The sequence below is a fragment of the Thalassophryne amazonica genome, chromosome 12, assembly GCF_902500255.1.
Source record: "Thalassophryne amazonica chromosome 12, fThaAma1.1, whole genome shotgun sequence".
In the NCBI taxonomy this organism is placed as follows: Eukaryota; Metazoa; Chordata; class Actinopteri; order Batrachoidiformes; family Batrachoididae; genus Thalassophryne; species Thalassophryne amazonica.
In genome coordinates this window covers 47,098,830-47,116,911 of record NC_047114.1, presented here as the reverse complement: position 1 = coordinate 47,116,911, position 18,082 = coordinate 47,098,830, and the positions used below count along the sequence as shown (strand labels likewise).

At 42.0% G+C, this 18,082-nt stretch overlaps 1 protein-coding gene across 2 annotated transcripts in view; it reads left to right on the top strand.

Annotated features, from left to right (window-relative positions):
• ap1g2 (adaptor related protein complex 1 subunit gamma 2) overlaps window positions 1-18,082 on the top strand; it is a 64,355-nt gene that overhangs the window by 26,878 nt on the left and 19,395 nt on the right. For both annotated transcript variants that reach the window (XM_034182708.1, XM_034182707.1), the window contains exons 9-14: window positions 580-678; window positions 768-823; window positions 1,313-1,426; window positions 2,651-2,791; window positions 3,958-4,012; window positions 17,813-17,935. In XM_034182708.1, the coding sequence (XP_034038599.1) occupies window positions 580-678; window positions 768-823; window positions 1,313-1,426; window positions 2,651-2,791; window positions 3,958-4,012; window positions 17,813-17,935 (588 nt within the window). The remainder of the gene's footprint in view (window positions 1-579; window positions 679-767; window positions 824-1,312; window positions 1,427-2,650; window positions 2,792-3,957; window positions 4,013-17,812; window positions 17,936-18,082) is intronic.

The following is an 18,082-nucleotide window of genomic DNA, read 5'->3' as shown; positions in this document are numbered from 1 at the left end:
TACTTGGCACTTAACTTATTTCTGCTCAGTGGCGAGCTGCAGCTCAGGAGGACAGTGAGGCTAAGTTAAGGGTAACTGCATAAACAGTTCTTTAAAAAATTTGTTTACATTTAGTGATATAAACATGTGTATGTTTAACTCTGCATTGAAGTGTTCTGTGCATCTGGGTACGTCTGATGATGTCTTTGCCTGTTCAGTGGAGATGAGAATCCTTTTTTCTGAGTCCTTTTTTGCCACGTCCATTAACTACCCATTAGCTTCTGCTTGCTAACACAGTGTTTGCATTGTAAATAAATAATGCACCAATTAAATACATTTTGTCCCAAGTAAACAAATGAGCCCCCTCCCCCCAAAAAAGAAACAACAACATTAGGTTTCAAAAACAACAACAACAAAAAAGCTGACCTCCTTTAAACAGCACATATAAAAAAACATTTTCTGAATCTTGGATGGGATTAATCATGCTTTTCTGTTGATTTCACAGAGAAGCAGATTGAATGGTCACTTTTTAAAAAACAAAACATTTTCTGTCAGTGAGTGCGCGTTAAGTAATGTCTGTCCATGTGGCCGTTCTTACAGGTGGCGACTAACACTGACAGCAGTAAGACTGTGGGCAACGCGGTGCTGTATGAGACCGTTCTCACTGTGCTGGACATCAAGTCAGAGAGCGGCCTCAGGGTGAGGGATGGCGGCACTCGTCCATGTGTCTGTCCACATTATGACTGTTTCATTATTATATTAAGAAACAATTTGTTTTTGTGTAACAGGTTCTGGCTGTGAACATTCTGGGAAGGTTTCTCTTGAACAACGACAGGAACATTCGGTACTCTGTGTTCCTTCCTCCTCAAATTCCTTTTCCTCTCTTTTCCTTCTTTCCATCATTTCTCTGTTATCTCTCAGAAGTTTATCTTTTCCACTTCACAAGGCCATTGGTGAACTCACCATAGCTACACAAAGATGGATAAATCCAGGCAAACTGTGATCTGTCCAAACTCATCATTTTATCTGTAACCTAACCAGCAGGTCACTGCCTCATGCTTTTCTGGTTTAACCTGCAGGGCACCTGTGGCAACAGGACATAAAGTCTCCACTGTTAGCACACAAATGTTTGATTTCACGTGGAAACTGAATCATATTTCAAATTTGCCTTATTGAAAATTTAATTAATATGATGCTAGCTGAAAACAAAAGTTACGCGACTATCTTTTTCATGGGAGTTTCTGTTAAACTGCTGCATGTCTCAGTCACAGCGCTTCTTCATACTGCAGTACAAAAACATAAACTTGACCTTTTTTGTTTTTTGACTGTCCAGTTATATTGCCATGACCTCGCTGCAGAAGATTGTCATGACAGACCATAATGCAGTGCAGCGCCATCGGGGAACAATCGTGGACTGCCTGAAGGACCATGATGCTTCTGTGAAGCGGTAACTCTCCTCTCCTCTGATTGTCCAGCTGGTGTTCCACACATTGAATAAACTTTGCACAATGAGGCCATGCTTCTCCAATGTCATCACTTTAATTCTGCTGTCAGTGTCATGGATTTTGCAAAATGGGCTCTTCTTCTTATATAAATTAGACATCAATAATTTTAAATGGAAGACACTTTCCAAAAAAAGATTTATTTAATTTTTTTGTGTGAAATTTCGAATGCACTAATTCAGAATGACGTACAGCAGCGGTCACCACCCATGCTCCTGGAGATTATCTGCCCTGCATGTTTTCCATGTGTATTTGCTGCACGGCTGATTAATCAATTCTGGTGTTTTCCAGCTCTTGATTGGCTGAAAACACTTAACTCAGCTAATGAGCAGTGGGTTGAAGAATTTTGAAAATATGCAGGACCTGTAACTTCCTGTGTGTGTCGGACAAACTGTGATGGCACCAAGAGGCTTTCTGAAGAGCTGGTTTGAAGCTCAAATAGTGCAGCTCTGAATGTCACCATATTGGCAGTGCTTATTTCACCCAACTTTGAGGCCACCAAACTGTACATCCTCTGATCCATGAGTGCACATTGAAATCCCATCCATGAACATCACAAGCATGAATAGTGACAACGGACAGCCTTGAATGGAGTCCAACACCCACTGAGAACAGGTCTTCTGTAATGCAGAGAATGCAGACACAGCTCCTTCTTTGGTCATGTTGAGACTGGATTGCATGTTGCAGTGGTTCCAGTATGCCATACTCCTGCAGCACCCCCCACCCCCAACATGACACCTTGAGAAACCAGATCATACACCTTTTCCAAGTCCACAAAACATGTAGACTGGTTGGACATACTCCCAAGACCCTTCTAATATCCTTCCCTGGCCAAGGGCATATTGGCAGTCCAATTCCATCAGCCCACTGAACTACCTGCTCTGTGTTGACTTTATGAATGAATATATAACTGAAGGTGATGGCCAGGCACACATACAAATACATTTGAACAGCCAGTGGGGAGTAATAAGTTGTGTTGCTCATGGGTACTTCAGCAGAGTGGGTTTTTGCTGAAGCAACTCTAAAGGGCTGCCCATTTATTGAGTTGGTGATTTCTGAAAGGCCCAGTGGAGGTTATTATTTTATATATATATATATATATATATATATATATATATATATATATATATATATATATATTTAACAATTTTCTGTGCTTTTCCTGACAGTCGTGCATTGGATCTTTCCTTGGCTTTGGTGTCAGCCAGCAACATCCGCTCTATGATGAAGGAATTGCTCCTCTTCCTCTCTTCCTGCCCCCTGGAGCTCAGGGCTCCGGCTGCCAGTGGCATATTTTATGTCGCTGAGAGGCAAGTAAAAGTGTGTGTAGGTGAATGTATTGCATACTGTTTGAAATCCATGTCCCTGCATGCTTTCCTGTTCATAAAACTGTGTTTATTGTGTGCTGTTGTGCCAAGCTGGGATGGTGGTGTTTCAAAAAAAGAGAAAAGGAATGGAAAATAAGGGTAAAAATGTGATGTGTCTGTAATAGGGCTGAAGCTGCAAGAAACAAAAGGTCTGTGTGTTTGAGTTATGTGTTCTGAGATGTCTGACACTTTCTGTATTCAGTCTTTTCACTGCCTGTTTCAACAGCACTGTGACTATCGGTGACCTTTACTGTATGTGACTGTAACACTTACGGACTGTTTAAGCACGTGGTGTCAAACATGTGGTCCACAGCATGCATTATCATTTATCATTGAATAATGGCGTTTGACCCTTTCCCTTTCATACGTCATTAAAAAAACGTGTACTTCTACCCAAGACTATACAGTAAACTATCTCCTTCCGTGTCGAATCCTCACGCGTTTTCTAAACGTTAGTGGTAAACCAGTTTCTCAACATTACACCCAGTGAGTCAAATCTTCTTTCTTGAGAAATGTTGGTTTCTCAGAATACAAAAGATGGAGAACTAAGCCCTACTTTTTCTGGTTTGGGCTCAAAACCTTTCAGTCGCTCCTCATATAGAGGTGATGGTCTAGTGGTTAAGTGTTGGGCTTGAGACCAGAGGATCCTCTGTTCAAATCCCAGCCTGACCGGAAAATCTCTAAGGGCCCTTGAGCAAGGTCCTTAATCCCCTAGTTGCTCCTGGTGTGTAGTGGGCGCCTTGTATGGCAGCACCCTGACATCGGGGTGAATGTGAGGCATTATTGTAAAGCGCTTTGAGCGCCTGATGCAGATGGAAAACCGCTATATAAATACAGTCCATTTACCATATATCCAATAAAATAACTGCATGTAAGTATATCCAGCAGCTACTAGGTTCAAATTTGTACATCCTGGGTCAGCTTGGGCCAAACAAAGTTTTTTTTTTTTTTTTTTTACTATCTGATTATTTAAGTGACTTCCCTAAGATGACAGAATATGGCCAATGACTGTTGAGGCCGTTGATAAAAGCAGTGATAAAACACACATTTGTTTGAGTTTGTGCGCACTCTGCCTTGAGCAGGACTGAGTGTGTGTTTGTCTTTGTTAGGTATGCACCTTCTCAGCACTGGCACATAGACACCATCCTGCATGTCTTCACCACGGTAAATACAGACTGTGCCACTCACCCCACTAGCTTTTACATGGCTGCCTATCACAAATCTGTTTTGAAGGTGTGCTGTGCCATTATGAATTCACGATGATGCACCAGGGGTCACATGGGTGAAGAATGTACAGTAAAACTCGCATATAATGAATTCAGGTGACCAGCGAATTTTGTCCATTATGTTGAAATATGTTATATGTATATAAAATGGACAAAATCCGTTATTTGTATGTGATGATTAGTTACAGTCAGGAGGCGCCAAAAGATCTATGGGGAATCCTGAATCAGGGCCTGTCTCATTTAATGACCGGGTCAAAACTTATTCGGAAAAAAATAAACACCTGCCTTAAAGAAGTGCCAGGCATTATGTGCATTAAAAAGATTACATTTGGAGGAGTCACTCTTTTTTCTAAGTCTGCTGCGGAGTGGTAACTTAAAATCCTAAAGCCTGATTTATGCTTCTGCAACTCTAATTCCATGACCATGCAATGACATCAACGTGTGCGTTAATATTTTAACGTTTTCCATCGCATCTTTATACAATTTGCCACAGGAACAGTGGCTTTTTTTTTGGAATAATTTGTCTCTCAGCAAGCTTCTTTATGCAATCATCAACCTCCAAACCAAAGGTAAGGTATGTACAATTTCCTCCATGCATTGCAGTTCATTTTAGCGTGTTTTTCCGACTCAGTGTTGTGAAGTAGGTCATATTAATCATGGATCAAACGTATTTGATCCATGATTGAAATGTAATCAGTGTGCGCACTACAAAAACTTTTAAAATATGATGGGAGAGGAAGGAGTGAAACCAGAATAGTGACCAATCACAGCCCTTTGTGGTCTCCGATTTAGCAGGTGTGCTGGTTCACAGCCCTACACAGTGCTCTGATCTAATGCGATTTGGTTCATCACACCCACGGATATGTGTGAAACTTAACACAGTATTACAGTGCAAGCAACAAACAGAATTTTGTTAATGTTCACCAGCCTTAAATGGAGGCCCTGCCTCCTTTAGGCACCGGTGTTGCCGACCGAACAGTCCCCCCCTAAAAATCGGTCTGCCCTGCCTTCACTGCAAATGCATCATTAGCCACAGTTCACAGATTATCACCTCGTTTCTGCTTAAGACTGCACTCCAGGCATCATCTGTCTCAGTGACAGATATCTCAAGCTTTTGTACAACAATCATTTCCACATAAATTCAGCATTATTTATCATAAGACAGATGAAGCGATCAGAGCACCGTGGCTACACAAGCTGCTAGTTCACTGCGCATCAGTCATTTCAAAGCTTCATCGAGTTTCGCCTTGTTTCTGCTTAAAACTGACTTTAGAATGATTAAGAGCTTTTACCTTGTCATAACATGTAATCGCTTTGGTGTTGAGAGACTTCAGACAACTTATTGATCCCTAAAGGGCAGTTATGTTTACACTCTAATTACCTCAGACAAGAACAGCAATTAATCCACAATTATTATTTGTTTACCATAATAATGGCACAGATCAAAATTAAATACAACACATATACATTTGACGTGGTTTATGTGCTCTAAACTTGAAGCAGTCCATCATCCGAACTGAGGCAAAGTGGGTGAAGGCCACAGCAGGAGGGGCCCGCGCTGCTCAGCTTGGGGGTTGAAGGCTGCAACAGCAGGCTGAGGGGGGGGGTTGGATAGATGAGAAGTGGGAGCCAAATTCCTTCACCAAGGCCGTAGATCCTTCGGGGGGAAGAGCAAGGAGTTTGGCCTTCAGGAGCCGATAATATATGAAGAATATTCTCCGGTCCTCAGCAACACATTCCTTTGCAATGCAGCGATTTGCTCCGAGATTGTATCCATTTTGCGTTTGAGTTCAAGAGTTCACGCAGTCTGAGAGTACACAGCATTGCCCAACTCATTAATCATGACGCACAGATGATGGGACAAAATTCTGGAAGCAGCCGTCTTGCTAATATTCCTGTGGGTCAGGGCAGCGCACAAACCAGTCAGCGCCAAACCTCCCACCATAAAAGCGAATAGGAATGAATCCTCAACGTATTCCAGAGAGAGTGGAGCCAAGCATGTCACACCCCGTCTCTCTCAGGGGTCGAGAGCATAGCCTGCTGGGTAGATTCCATCAGGGCATGCAAGGTCCCCCAGCCCTGATTCCTTGTTGAAATAAATGGTGTCAATAACTGGACTGCAAATGGACTGCATTTTTATATATAAATGCAGTCCATTGAGAGACCACCTGATCAATTCCATGGTTAATCCAAGTCTTAATTTGAAGAATTCCCAGTCTGGTGAAAGTGGGACTTTGAATAGAAGGTCCGAGCAGAGATAGAGAGAAAGGAGGAGAGGAGAGAGGAGGAATGCGACCGTCCTTGCTGGAGTCCCAACCTGTTCTTGTCCATCTCAGATGAGCTGCTGTGGTCCCAAATGACTCATATGCAGTGAAGGCAGGCAGACCGATTTTTAGGGGGAGGGGGGCTGTTCTGTCTGCAACACTGGGTCTGAGCACAGCTTGGAAAAAAATAAACTGTGGGTCTTTTAATCATGGAAATACCGTACCCACTTTCCTTGAATCGGCGAGTGTCAGTGCTGAACTTTATTTCATACCCCTGTTACTGGACATGTCCAGACGGCTCTGTCCACTACATGCAAGGGTTTTTTAATGAAGATACATTGCGATCATTTTGTCCGATGCGAACATTTTGTCCGATGTGAGTGAAAACTGTTATACAAAGTCTGTTATATATGGTGTTTATTACGTGGAAAACCATACAAAAACATTCGGACTTTTGCTTTTGTCCAGTGTCAGAGTTGTTCGGAGTTGGACCTGAAAAGAACAACCCAGTTTACACACACGCAGAAAATGATCACGCAAGAGACACTGAATTTCTTTTCCTGATCAGGAGAGGACAAACGAGCAGCTCCTTCAGAAAGAACTGTCGTCTGCTCTGAAGGCCCCGCCCATTTGCTTATCCATTTTATTGAATATAGGTACATACAGCATATAGGAGTGACAATATCACAAAACAATGGAAAGACACAAAGTCTGGTCTCACATTGATATGAAAACTGTTATGGCTTTGAGCCCTCAGTCTCCTAAGCTTCCCATAATAATGTCCAGCCCTGAACCGGTGTTCCAGTTACAATGCTCTTCCCTCAAGGCTGAACCGTTAATTAAAGATGCACATCTGCGCTTAGCAAAAACATAACTCTAGCAAAACAGTCTGCACATTCTAGCAAAACAGTCTGCACATTGACTAAGCCAGAGATCATCTGCTCACTTTCTCGTTTGACAGTTTTAATGATCACTTAGACAGTTCAGTGTATATGATTGCTTTGACAATAAGTAATTATTTAAAGGAATAATGGTACATGAACTCTCACACATGCATACATGTATATATGAAAAGTAGAGAATAGAATCAGACACAATCACAGAAAGTACATCAAAATAAAGACATTAATATTTGATAATATATATTGATAATATAGAGAAAACCCTGTCATTCTTCCTCCCTGTTTATCGAATTTTAATGTCTACACTCACAACATCATCATTGCACAGTGTACTTAACCACCAGTTCTTCCCCATCTGGGTGGGGTGACATAATTCAGCCTCCGATAGCAATAACGCAACATAGTAACGGTCCAGCAATAAGCCATCAACTGTGGTGGAAATCACCTGTTGAGCCATTGAGCAAGCAAGAGGAATCATACAACAAATCATAACACGTAGTAAGTCCCAAAAAAAAACATACCCGATACATACCTGTCGAACACCGTTTCTTTGTATAAATATTTAACCTGATTGATATTTGGACATCGACACCGCAGCTTTACAATGATACAAACCCCTTAAATTCCTCCGCACGTCTGTCTCAATGTGGCGAAAAAGTGCAGATGTCCACGTCTTCCACAATTCCTGTGGAAGTCAGACGACGTCCCGGATCAACACAGCGTCCAGTGTGGAAATGAATGGCACATTTCACTGTTACAGGAGTTTATGTCATGGAAAGAGGAGTGGAGGAATTCCGCGCATCGCGGTGGAGCCGCATGGCGCAAAGCAACGCCGTGATGAAGCCTCACAGGACATGTTCTGGCATGTCCAGCTCATGCACAATTTCTCGGATAGTCACACGACTGAAAAGCCACCGAAAGCCGTCTGAAAGCCGTCCTGTGAGACCAACATGGAGGTGCTTTTGTCCCGCGCCATGAGCGGCACGGTGGTGCATCCCTCTGCTTCTCTTTCCATGAAAAAAAACTCCTGTAACAGTGGAATGTGCCGAAAAAGTCTTGATGTCCACGTCTTCTGCCATTTTTGTGTAAGTCAGACAACGTCCTGGATCAACAAAGCCTTCACGTTGGAAATGATCTGGTTGTTTCAGCCTGTCGATCGGCGCTCGGAGCGCGGCGCGCTCTCAGACGCTGTGGGCGGTCTTTAAACCGGCTGGAGCACTCCTTAATCTGTGTAATCCCCATAAAATTGTCCCTGAAAGCCATCTGAATTTTCCGAATGGTGTCCACCTGGAGGTCTCTCACAATTTCTGGAAAAATTTGATGCAGCAAAGCTCCAAATCGTTCAGACATTTATTCGCAATAAAAATCTGACGAGAGGGGTGGACCACTGCTCACACAAAGCCTGCTCACAGGAGAATGACACAACCGACAGGCGTGAAAAAACTCACGCATGCGCACGAAGGTTCAAGCTTGGCTGATGCAATCACATGTGATTCAAAGCCATATGGTTTTTGCAAAAAATAAAAAGGTCGGATACTTTTCTAACAGACCTCGTACATCAGTTGAACAGTCTTAAATTAAATCATGTCATGGAGTTTTAAAATCTTTGATTTAATAAACAGCGGATTGGTATGATCCAGATAACCTGCATTATGAATTATTCTTAATGCTGTAGTTTTGGAGTTATTGCCCCCTGTATGTTTAACTGTATTTGTTCATCTTTTTTATAGTTTCCAAATAACATTATTTTAGTTTTTAGACCAATTTAGTGACAGTTTATCATCAACTTTATCATCTCATCCCAGATCATCTAATAATTGTTGCAAATATCCCCTGAACAAAATAAGTTCATATTATCTGCAAAGAGGAGTGGTCTAAACAGATCCGAGACTTTATATAAATCATTGATATACAATATGAATAACTTTGGTGCCAACACAGAACCCTGAGGAACTCCACAAACGACACAAACTCCATGTGTTTATTAATCGCTTCTATTGCATCTAAACCCATATTGACTATCATTAAGCAGGTTGTGTTGTTCAATAAATCTGTTATTGTAAAGTTTTTCCAATATCTTTGAGAATTGTGACACTAGAAAGACACAGGCATATGGTTAGTAAAGATGCTTGTCACCAGATTTGAATAAAGGTATCACTTTCTTCTGGTCTGAATTGTAACGTGGTTCATATATTTTTTTCATACCACCACACAGTAAATGCCACAATCACAGCAGTAATTGGCAAAATCATCAGCAGGGTGCATAGGTTGCAGCCTGCTCTGGTAGCTAAGCTCTCCATAGCTGAAACAGTATTTTGAACAACCTGTTGCTATGCCTCTCTCACTCCCCCTGTCATGAGGTTTCTCTTTTTTTCTTTCTCTAGGGACAGAGAGAGAGACAACAGTTCTGGTCTTGAAGATGTCTTCTTTCGTTGGTGACAGTTCAAAAGGTTCAGTTTGTCTGGGCTTAAGCCCCGTTTACACATAGACGGTAAACTCTCCCAGAAGCGTCCCGGCAGAGATTTTGCCCCCTCTGGGCCGTTTTAGGGATCACACGCCGTAGTTAACGCCGGTGCACGGGGGCCTGATTTAGTTCCGGCTTCACCGGGAATCGTTGAAAAAATTATTCAACATGTCGAATAATTCCGGGACCGCTCCCGGAGAAGTGGCCTGACGACGGAGACAACGCGAACAACGGCGTTTGATACTTTTTAATCGCCGTGTCATCCCGCCCCTTCCTGTAGTCCCGCAGTTTACACCGCCATAATTGGCAGCCGGCGTTGTATCCCTAACCAACGGCGTGTAAAACGACGATACAGCCCACATCGGCATCCTCAAAGGCGTTTTAACCGGCGACAGAGGCAGACAAAACGGCGGCGCTAGTGGACAGTACGCTGTTCTAAACGCCACCTCCTGGTTAACGGTGTTCCAAACGGCCGATAGGCGGCGGTCAGTATAAAAACGCTAGCGCGCTGCATGCAGGTCTCTCACTCGCGGCCAGCTCCAGATATTTTTGCAGAGAAGCTCCAGTATACCTCCTAAAATAAAATTGGCAGCGGTAAGGACTTACCAAGAGGTCTGGTTCAGAAGCATAGGGTAGTCCTGTGGTGCAGACGAGCAACACGTTGAGGAGGGAAAAAAGGAGAAAAAAGAAAAGGCTGACACATTAGCTCCCTGTCACTCCCTCCCCCTGCACTGACAGCTGCTTCAGCCTATTATACTCTGGGGGTGGTGCCTATAAGCAAAAGTTCCTGGAGTAACGCAGGATTTGCCTGGATAAATCCAGCGGTACACAGGGCATTATCGGCGGCAGCAGAACGCCGCCGTTCTCACGTGGGTCTTAACCTGCGATTGTAAAGGATAGAACTGAGTATTAACCCCCGTTGCCTGACGTGTGCCGGATGCTACGGCGTCAAAACTCCGCTTTATTCGGCGGATTTAGCGGCGTTTTATCCGCGTATTTGCGGCTAGTACGGCGCTCAAAACGCCGGCGAAATGCTCCGCCCCTTTCCACCGCGAAAACAGCCGGAACTACTGCGAACTTCGGTCTACGTACTACCCGCAGACAACACCGTCTATGTGTAACCTAGGCTTTAGGGGCTGAAGGTGACAGTTCACAGTCTCAGTTCAGTTCAGCAAGGGACTGAGGGACTCTGGAACTCTTTTTATGTTAGTTCCCTTCAGCTGTAGTGCCTAAATCTGTACTAATATCAGTATGTGTAAAGCATGCTGCAAGTGGAATTAAAATAATGTGCCATGTTCTGTGTCCTGTGCCCTGCTCTTGACGTTTTTTCCCAAACACAGTTGAATAGAACAGGATTCCCTTGTCTCCCGTTCTCAAAGATGCAGTTTTGTCTGCTTCTTTTCTCCTGGTCTGGTCTAGTCAGCTTCAAGGCTCTTATTTCAAGCTTGTAATCCGTCTGCTTCTAATCCTGGTTTATGTTGACAGGATTCTCCCCGGTTGTAGCTGGTTTCACATCTGCTTCAGGACCCTAGCATCTGCTTCAGTCTCTGGTCTTCGTCTTTGTTCACTCCTGGTCACTCTCTGTCTCTGTTACGACGTGCTTCCAGCCGTTGCTGGGCCCATAGGCCATCAGCCATCACTGTTACACATCGCTCCCCTTGTCTTGTTTGCGATCTTTCAGGAAACTTTGTCTTTTGCAGTGGGATAGATGCACCCAAGATGACCTCTCTGCACTTGGAATGGGCCTTCCCACCTTGGAGATGACCAGTTCTTTCTCTTAATAGTCTTTGTCAGCACCCAGTCGCCGATCTGGACCTGACTCTCAGGGCCGTCCACAGAAATAGGAGAGTCTGATATCTTGTTAGCATGTATGACATTCTTATGGGATAACACACGTCTCATATAGTCAACTAATCCCTCATCCTCACTATCAGGCCCAGCTATCTTCTGTAAATCTGGTATTCTGTAGGGCCTGCCATACAAAATTTCGAATGGCGTAAGGCCAGTCTCTGAGCTGGGTGATATATGCATGTACAGTTTCACCAAATCCAAACAATAAGCCCAGTTTTTCCCTGTTTCCTCCATACAGTTTCTGAACTTACTTTTAATTGTCCCATTTGTTCTTTCCACTAAACCTGCACCTTGAGGATGATAAACACAATGTGTTTTTGCATTTATTTTCAAATGTTCAAATGTGTACCATTATCACTGTACATTGTTTCAGGTATTCCATGTCTTGGAACTATGTCTCTACAAAGTATCTTTGCAACTGTCAGAGCATCTGCATGTTTAACAGGGTACACCTCTACCCATTTGCTATATGCATCAGTCAATACTAGGCAATATTTTTTCCTTTCACATTGGTTCAATTCAATAAAATCCATATGGGTCGTTTGAAACGGGTATTGAGGGGTTGGAAATTTCCCTTGTTTTGGTCTCTCATTACCCTGCTAATTGTGCTTCGCACAGATTAAACATGCTCTGTAGTAATGCTTTGCATATGCCTAAAATCCTAACGTCACAAAATGATTATTAACCAGTCCAACCATCCCAGCCGTAAAAACGTGACATGATCCATGATTTAAGACAGCTGCCCACTTGAAGAGGCTGCGGGGCAGGACTGGTTTGTTTGAGGATTAGACATACACACCATCAGCTCTTTGGTGGACATTGTGATGCAAATTGTGACGAAAATTGATTGATTGGATGAATGATAAGCATTGATTAATATTGATTATTACGTAGGGTGGTGGCCAAGTGGTTAATGCGCTTGGTTTCAGTTCAGAAGGTTCCGGGTTCAAATCCCACCCCTGCCACATTTCTCCATGTAATGTGGAGTTGCGTCAGGAAGGGCATCCGGCGTAAAACTTGTGCCAATTCAACATGCAGATCCACCTTGGATTTGCTGTGGCGACCCCAAGTGCAAACAAGGGAGCAGCCGAAGGGACTTACTTACGTGCAGGCCAATCTTAATATGACAATTCAATTCCCGACAATGATCCAGTACTCCAATTAGATCAATACACTGCCTACCATGTACGCATACGGACAAATTTGACCCCACCACAGTACCCCAGTGCCATCCCCCCATGTCCTAGTGAGTCAGAGCGTCACAGAGACAAGGTCGAGTAATCGTGACTGGGCCTGCCTTAGGTTGTCCCAGGGTTTAAGATGGGATCTTACCCGTCATGGGCTCGCAGCCTTCCATACTGGGCAGGGGTTCCAAGGGGTGGGGGAACACCCATTAAGAGGTGTCATGTCAAAACAGTTTTAATTGCACAGAACATCAAACATGCAGGATCATTGAAAGTGAATTGAAGTATCTTTTAGCAATTTATCCCAGAATAGATCTGTTGGATTAATCAATGCTTAAACACCAATAATAAATAGAAATAATGACAGAATCAGATACATAAACAATGTTTGGTTTGCAGGAATAACTATGGGTCAGGATGGACATTAAACATGTGAAAAGTTGTCCAACAATCTCTATCCTTTAAGGCCTAACTTAATCTGCATACATCAACTAAGCACTTCATTGGTCATCGATGCTTTATGAAAGCCTGCAGCTTCTTATTCGATTTGCAGCAGGGGTTAGTTGCATCTCATGAGAGTTCACATTATTTCAATCAAAACACAGGATGATCAAAATGTTGAGTTATTGGGTGATTCTTAGACTACGGGCACTTATTATGTCCTTTGATCATATTGTATGAAAAACAGAAAAAGGGGAAATTTCACACTTTTATAGTTATCTTTACAATGAAAGTGTGTTAAGAAATTTGTTCTAGTAGTCTATGATGACTTTTTCACCTTTTTTCAGTATCATTATATGCAAATATTGCCGTTTTGTGCTTGTCCCACACCTTTTGATCTTCAATGATAAAAATGAATGGTAAAGAAACGTTTTTTTAATGTTTTAAAATATCTCTGAATAAAATATCAGTAAAATAATCAAAACATAATTGGGGTATTCAGTGTCATACAACTGTTGTGATTTTTTTTTAAACAAAATGTAGTTGTCCCACACTGTTGCCGTAATTTCCACCACAACACTGTAATGTCCCTAAACAGTTTGTATGAAAGATTGTTTGGGTAGTTTCTATGGAGATAAACAGTGACATCAGAGCACATGTATATAGCGCCAAATCACAACAAACAGTTGCCCCAAGGCGCTTTATATTGTAAGGCAATGGTGTGGTGGAAATTACATTTACAAGGCCAATAGTGCCCGTAGTTAAAGAATCACCCAATTATTATTTGTTGCTTCTACACTGCTGTCAGTTCACCCTCACCAACATTAATGCTTTCAACAGGAGCACTATAAACATGTTACAATAATCAACATAGTTTTACTGTTCACACACTGTACAACCTTCTGCTCTGCTCTTCGGCTGGAGTGATAAATTACACTTTGTTCCCAAAACAAACCACGCTTCAAGAAAGCTGATCACGCAAGAGACACTGAATTTCTTTTCCTGATCAGGAGAGGACAAACGAGCAGCTCCTTCAGAAAGAACGGCCATCTGCTCTGAAGGCCCCGCCCATTTGCTTCTCCTTTTTATTGAATATAGTTACATACAGCATATAGGAGTGACAATATCACAAAACAATGGAAAGACACAGTCTGGTCTCACATTGATATGAAAACTGTTATGGCTTTGAGCCCTCAGTCTCCTAAGCTTCCCATAATAATGTCCAGCCCTGAAACCGGTGTTCCGGTTACAATGCTCTTCCCTCAAGGCTGAACCGTTAATTAAAGATGCACATCTGCGTTTAGCAAAAACATAACTCTAGCAAAACATTCTGCACATTCTAGCAAAACAGTCTGCACATTGACTAAGCCAAAGATCATCTGCTCACTTTCTCGTTTGACAGTTTTAATGATCACGTAGACAGTTCGGTGTATATGATTGCTTTGACAATAAATAATTATTTAAAGGAATAATGGTACATGAACTCTCACACATGCATACATGTATATATGAAAAATAGAGAATAGAATCAAAGACATGATCACAGAGAGTACATCAAAATAAAGACATTAATATTTGATAATATATATTGATAATATAGAGAAAACCCTGTCACCAGTGAGTATGAGTATCCTATATACAATGACTGTTTAGGCGGGTTTTACTGTATAAGCGATTTTGATGCACCGTCATCTTTAACTGCATGTTGCAATTATGGCCTCACAGATCACTTTCAGTTCATTTAAGTTCCAGTGATGTGCCATATTTTCATGTTGAATGAGATTTTCATTGGACTTCTTGTTGGGGTTGATGTGCTTAAACCAGGGGTGCCCAAGTTCGGTCCTCAAGCTCTACCTTCCTGACACTCTTAGTTGTCTCCCTGCCCCAACACACCTGAATCCAATGAAAGACTCGTTAGCAGGCTTTTAATGAGCCTTTCATTGGATTCAGGTGTGTTGGAGCAGGGAGACAACTAAGAGTGTCAGGAAGGTACAGTAGTGTTCAGAATAATAGTAATGCTATGTGACTAAAAAGATTAATCCAGGTTTTGAGTATATTTCTTATTGTTACATGGGAAACAAGGTACCAGTAGATTCAGTAGATTCTCACAAATCCAACAAGACCAAGCATTCATGATATGCATAAGGCTATGAAATTGGGCTATTAGTAAAAAAAAAAAAAAGTAGAAAAGGGGGGTGTTCACAATAATAGTAGTGTGGCATTCAGTCAGTGAGTTCGTCAATTTTGTGGAACAAACAGGTGTGAATCAGGTGTCCCCTATTTAAGGATGAAGCCAGCACCTGTTGAACATGCTTTTCTCTTTGAAAGCCTGAGGAAAATGGGAGGTTCAAGACATTGTTTAGAAGAATAGCGTAGTTTGATTAAAAAGTTGATTGGAGAGGGGAAAACTTACACACAGGTGCAAAAAATTATAGGCTGTTCATCTACAATGATCTCCAATGTTTTAAAATGGACAAAAAAAAAAAAAAAAACTGACCCGTGGAAGAAAACGGAAAATAACCATCAATAACCAGAATGGCAAAGGCTCACCCATTGATCAGCTCCAGGATGATCAAAGACAGTCTGGAGTTACCTGTAAGTGCTGTGACAGTTAGAAGACGCCTGTGTGAAGCTAATTTATTTGCAGGAATCCCCCGCAAAGTCCCTCTGTTAAATAAAAGACATGTGCAGAAGAGGTTACAATTTGCCAAAGAACACATCAGTTGGCCTAAAGAGAAATGGAGGAATATTTTGTGGACTGATGAGAGTAAAATTGTTCTTTTTGGGTCCAAGGGCCACAGACAGTTTGTGAGACGACCCCCAAACTCTGAATTCAGGCCACAGTTCACAGTGAAGACAGTGAAGCATGGTGGTGCAAGCATCATATGGGCATGTTTCTCCTACTATGGTGTTGGGCCTATATATCGCGTACCAGGTATCATGGATCAGTTTGGATATGTCAAAATACTTGAAGCGGTCATGTTGCCTTATGCTGAAGAGGACATGCCCTTGAAATGGGTGTTTCAACAAGACAATGACCCCAAACACACTCGTAAATGAGCAAAATCTTGGTTCCAAACCAACAAAATTAATGCCTCGCAAATGTGAAGAAATCATGAAAAACTGTGGTTATACAACTAAATACTAGTTTAGTGATTCACAGGGTTGCTAAAAAAGCAGTTTTAACATAGTAGTTTTGAGTTTGTAGCATCAACAACAGATGCTGCTGTTATTGTGAACACCTTTTCTACTTTTTATTACTAATAGCCCAATTTCATAGCCTTAAGAGTGTGCATATCATGAATGCTTGGTCTTGTTGGATTTGTGAGAATCTACTGAATCTACTGGTACCTTGTTTTCCATGTAACAAAAAGAAATATACTCAAAACCTGGATTAATCTTTTTAGTCACATAGGACTACTATTATTCTGAACACTACTGTAGATCTCGAGGACCGAACTTGTGCACCCCTGGCTTAAACTATTTAAAAGATGGCGGGACTTGGTGGTCATCGGAGAACACTGATAGAAAATGTCAAACGTACAAGAAGGCTGGGGCACAGGTGGCTTTGATCCATGGTCCTTATTACCACTGTGCCAAGACAAGATAAAAAAAAAATAGAAAATTAGCACTAAAATAAGCAAATATGAGAACTGACTAGATGTCTTAATATGCATAACACATGCATAATATAGGAAGTAAGTTCTTTTGGGTTCTTCATTTTTCCACTCAGGGTCACCACATCAGATCTGATATGGATCTGCATGTTGATTTGACAAACGCCAGGTGCCCTTCCTGACACAGCGCCACATTACATGGAGAATGGACACGGGTGGTCGTGAATTGCGAACCTTTTGCTTTGGAAGCAACTGCACTAACCGGTTGGCCGCTGCCACGTACTGAGATTACCCTTTACCAGATTTGTATATTCTCTTGTGCATGTGCAAAAAATGAGATGTTTGTTCTGTACTGAGTTCACCCTTTCTGTGTTCAGACCAAAATTAGGTTTATTGTGAATGAATTCTGATCTTATATCTTAATGATATTGTTTCCCTGGACTCATTCAACAATACTCTGTCTGAACAGGGTTTAGATCAAATGAATAGGTGAGCTATTTTTCTCCATCAATTGAACCAGATCTCACTCCTTTCCACAAACAGAAAGGGTAAACAGTATTGAACAACCTTCCCGTTTTTTTGGGCATGCCCAGATAGCAAATATACAAATCTAGTACGGGGGTAATCTCAGTATGTGACATCGGCACACTGCCCACAGGCACAATTCAACAATCAACTAAATTGAAATATAAAAGACAAAAACTAGTTATTAATGACAGGAAAAAAGGTGTGCTTTGAGTTTGGATTTAAAACTGGCAGAATAATTTGACTGTCTAACATTAACCTGCAGATTATTCCACAAAAATGATTAGTTATTAAAATAACTTGAATGTATCTGTGACTGAACATCTCTCAGGTTAGGTCAGGGTGTCTCTGAGAAAATGTAGGTCAGGCCAAATACTTGGGCCAGTGGCCAACCTTACAGTGTGTGTGTGTGTGTGTGTGTGTGTGTGTGTGTGTGTGTGTGTGTGTGTGTGTGTGTACTGATGCATGATGGTCATTCCCGTTCTGCCAGGCAGGGGGCGATGTGAGAGACGAAGCAGTGCCCAACCTGATCCAGCTCATCACCACGGCCTCAGAGCTCCATTGTTATACCGTGCACAAGCTGTACAGGGCTCTGATCAATGACATCTCTCAGGTGTGAAGGTGTTTGTGCATTTTCTGTTCTTAAAGCAGCATTTCTAGAATTTTTGGCAGGTTGGATTGTTGCTATGATGATTTCTTCAACTTTACATCTGTCATTAGGTTACTAAATGCTAATACTTTATCTGATTCCATGATGATA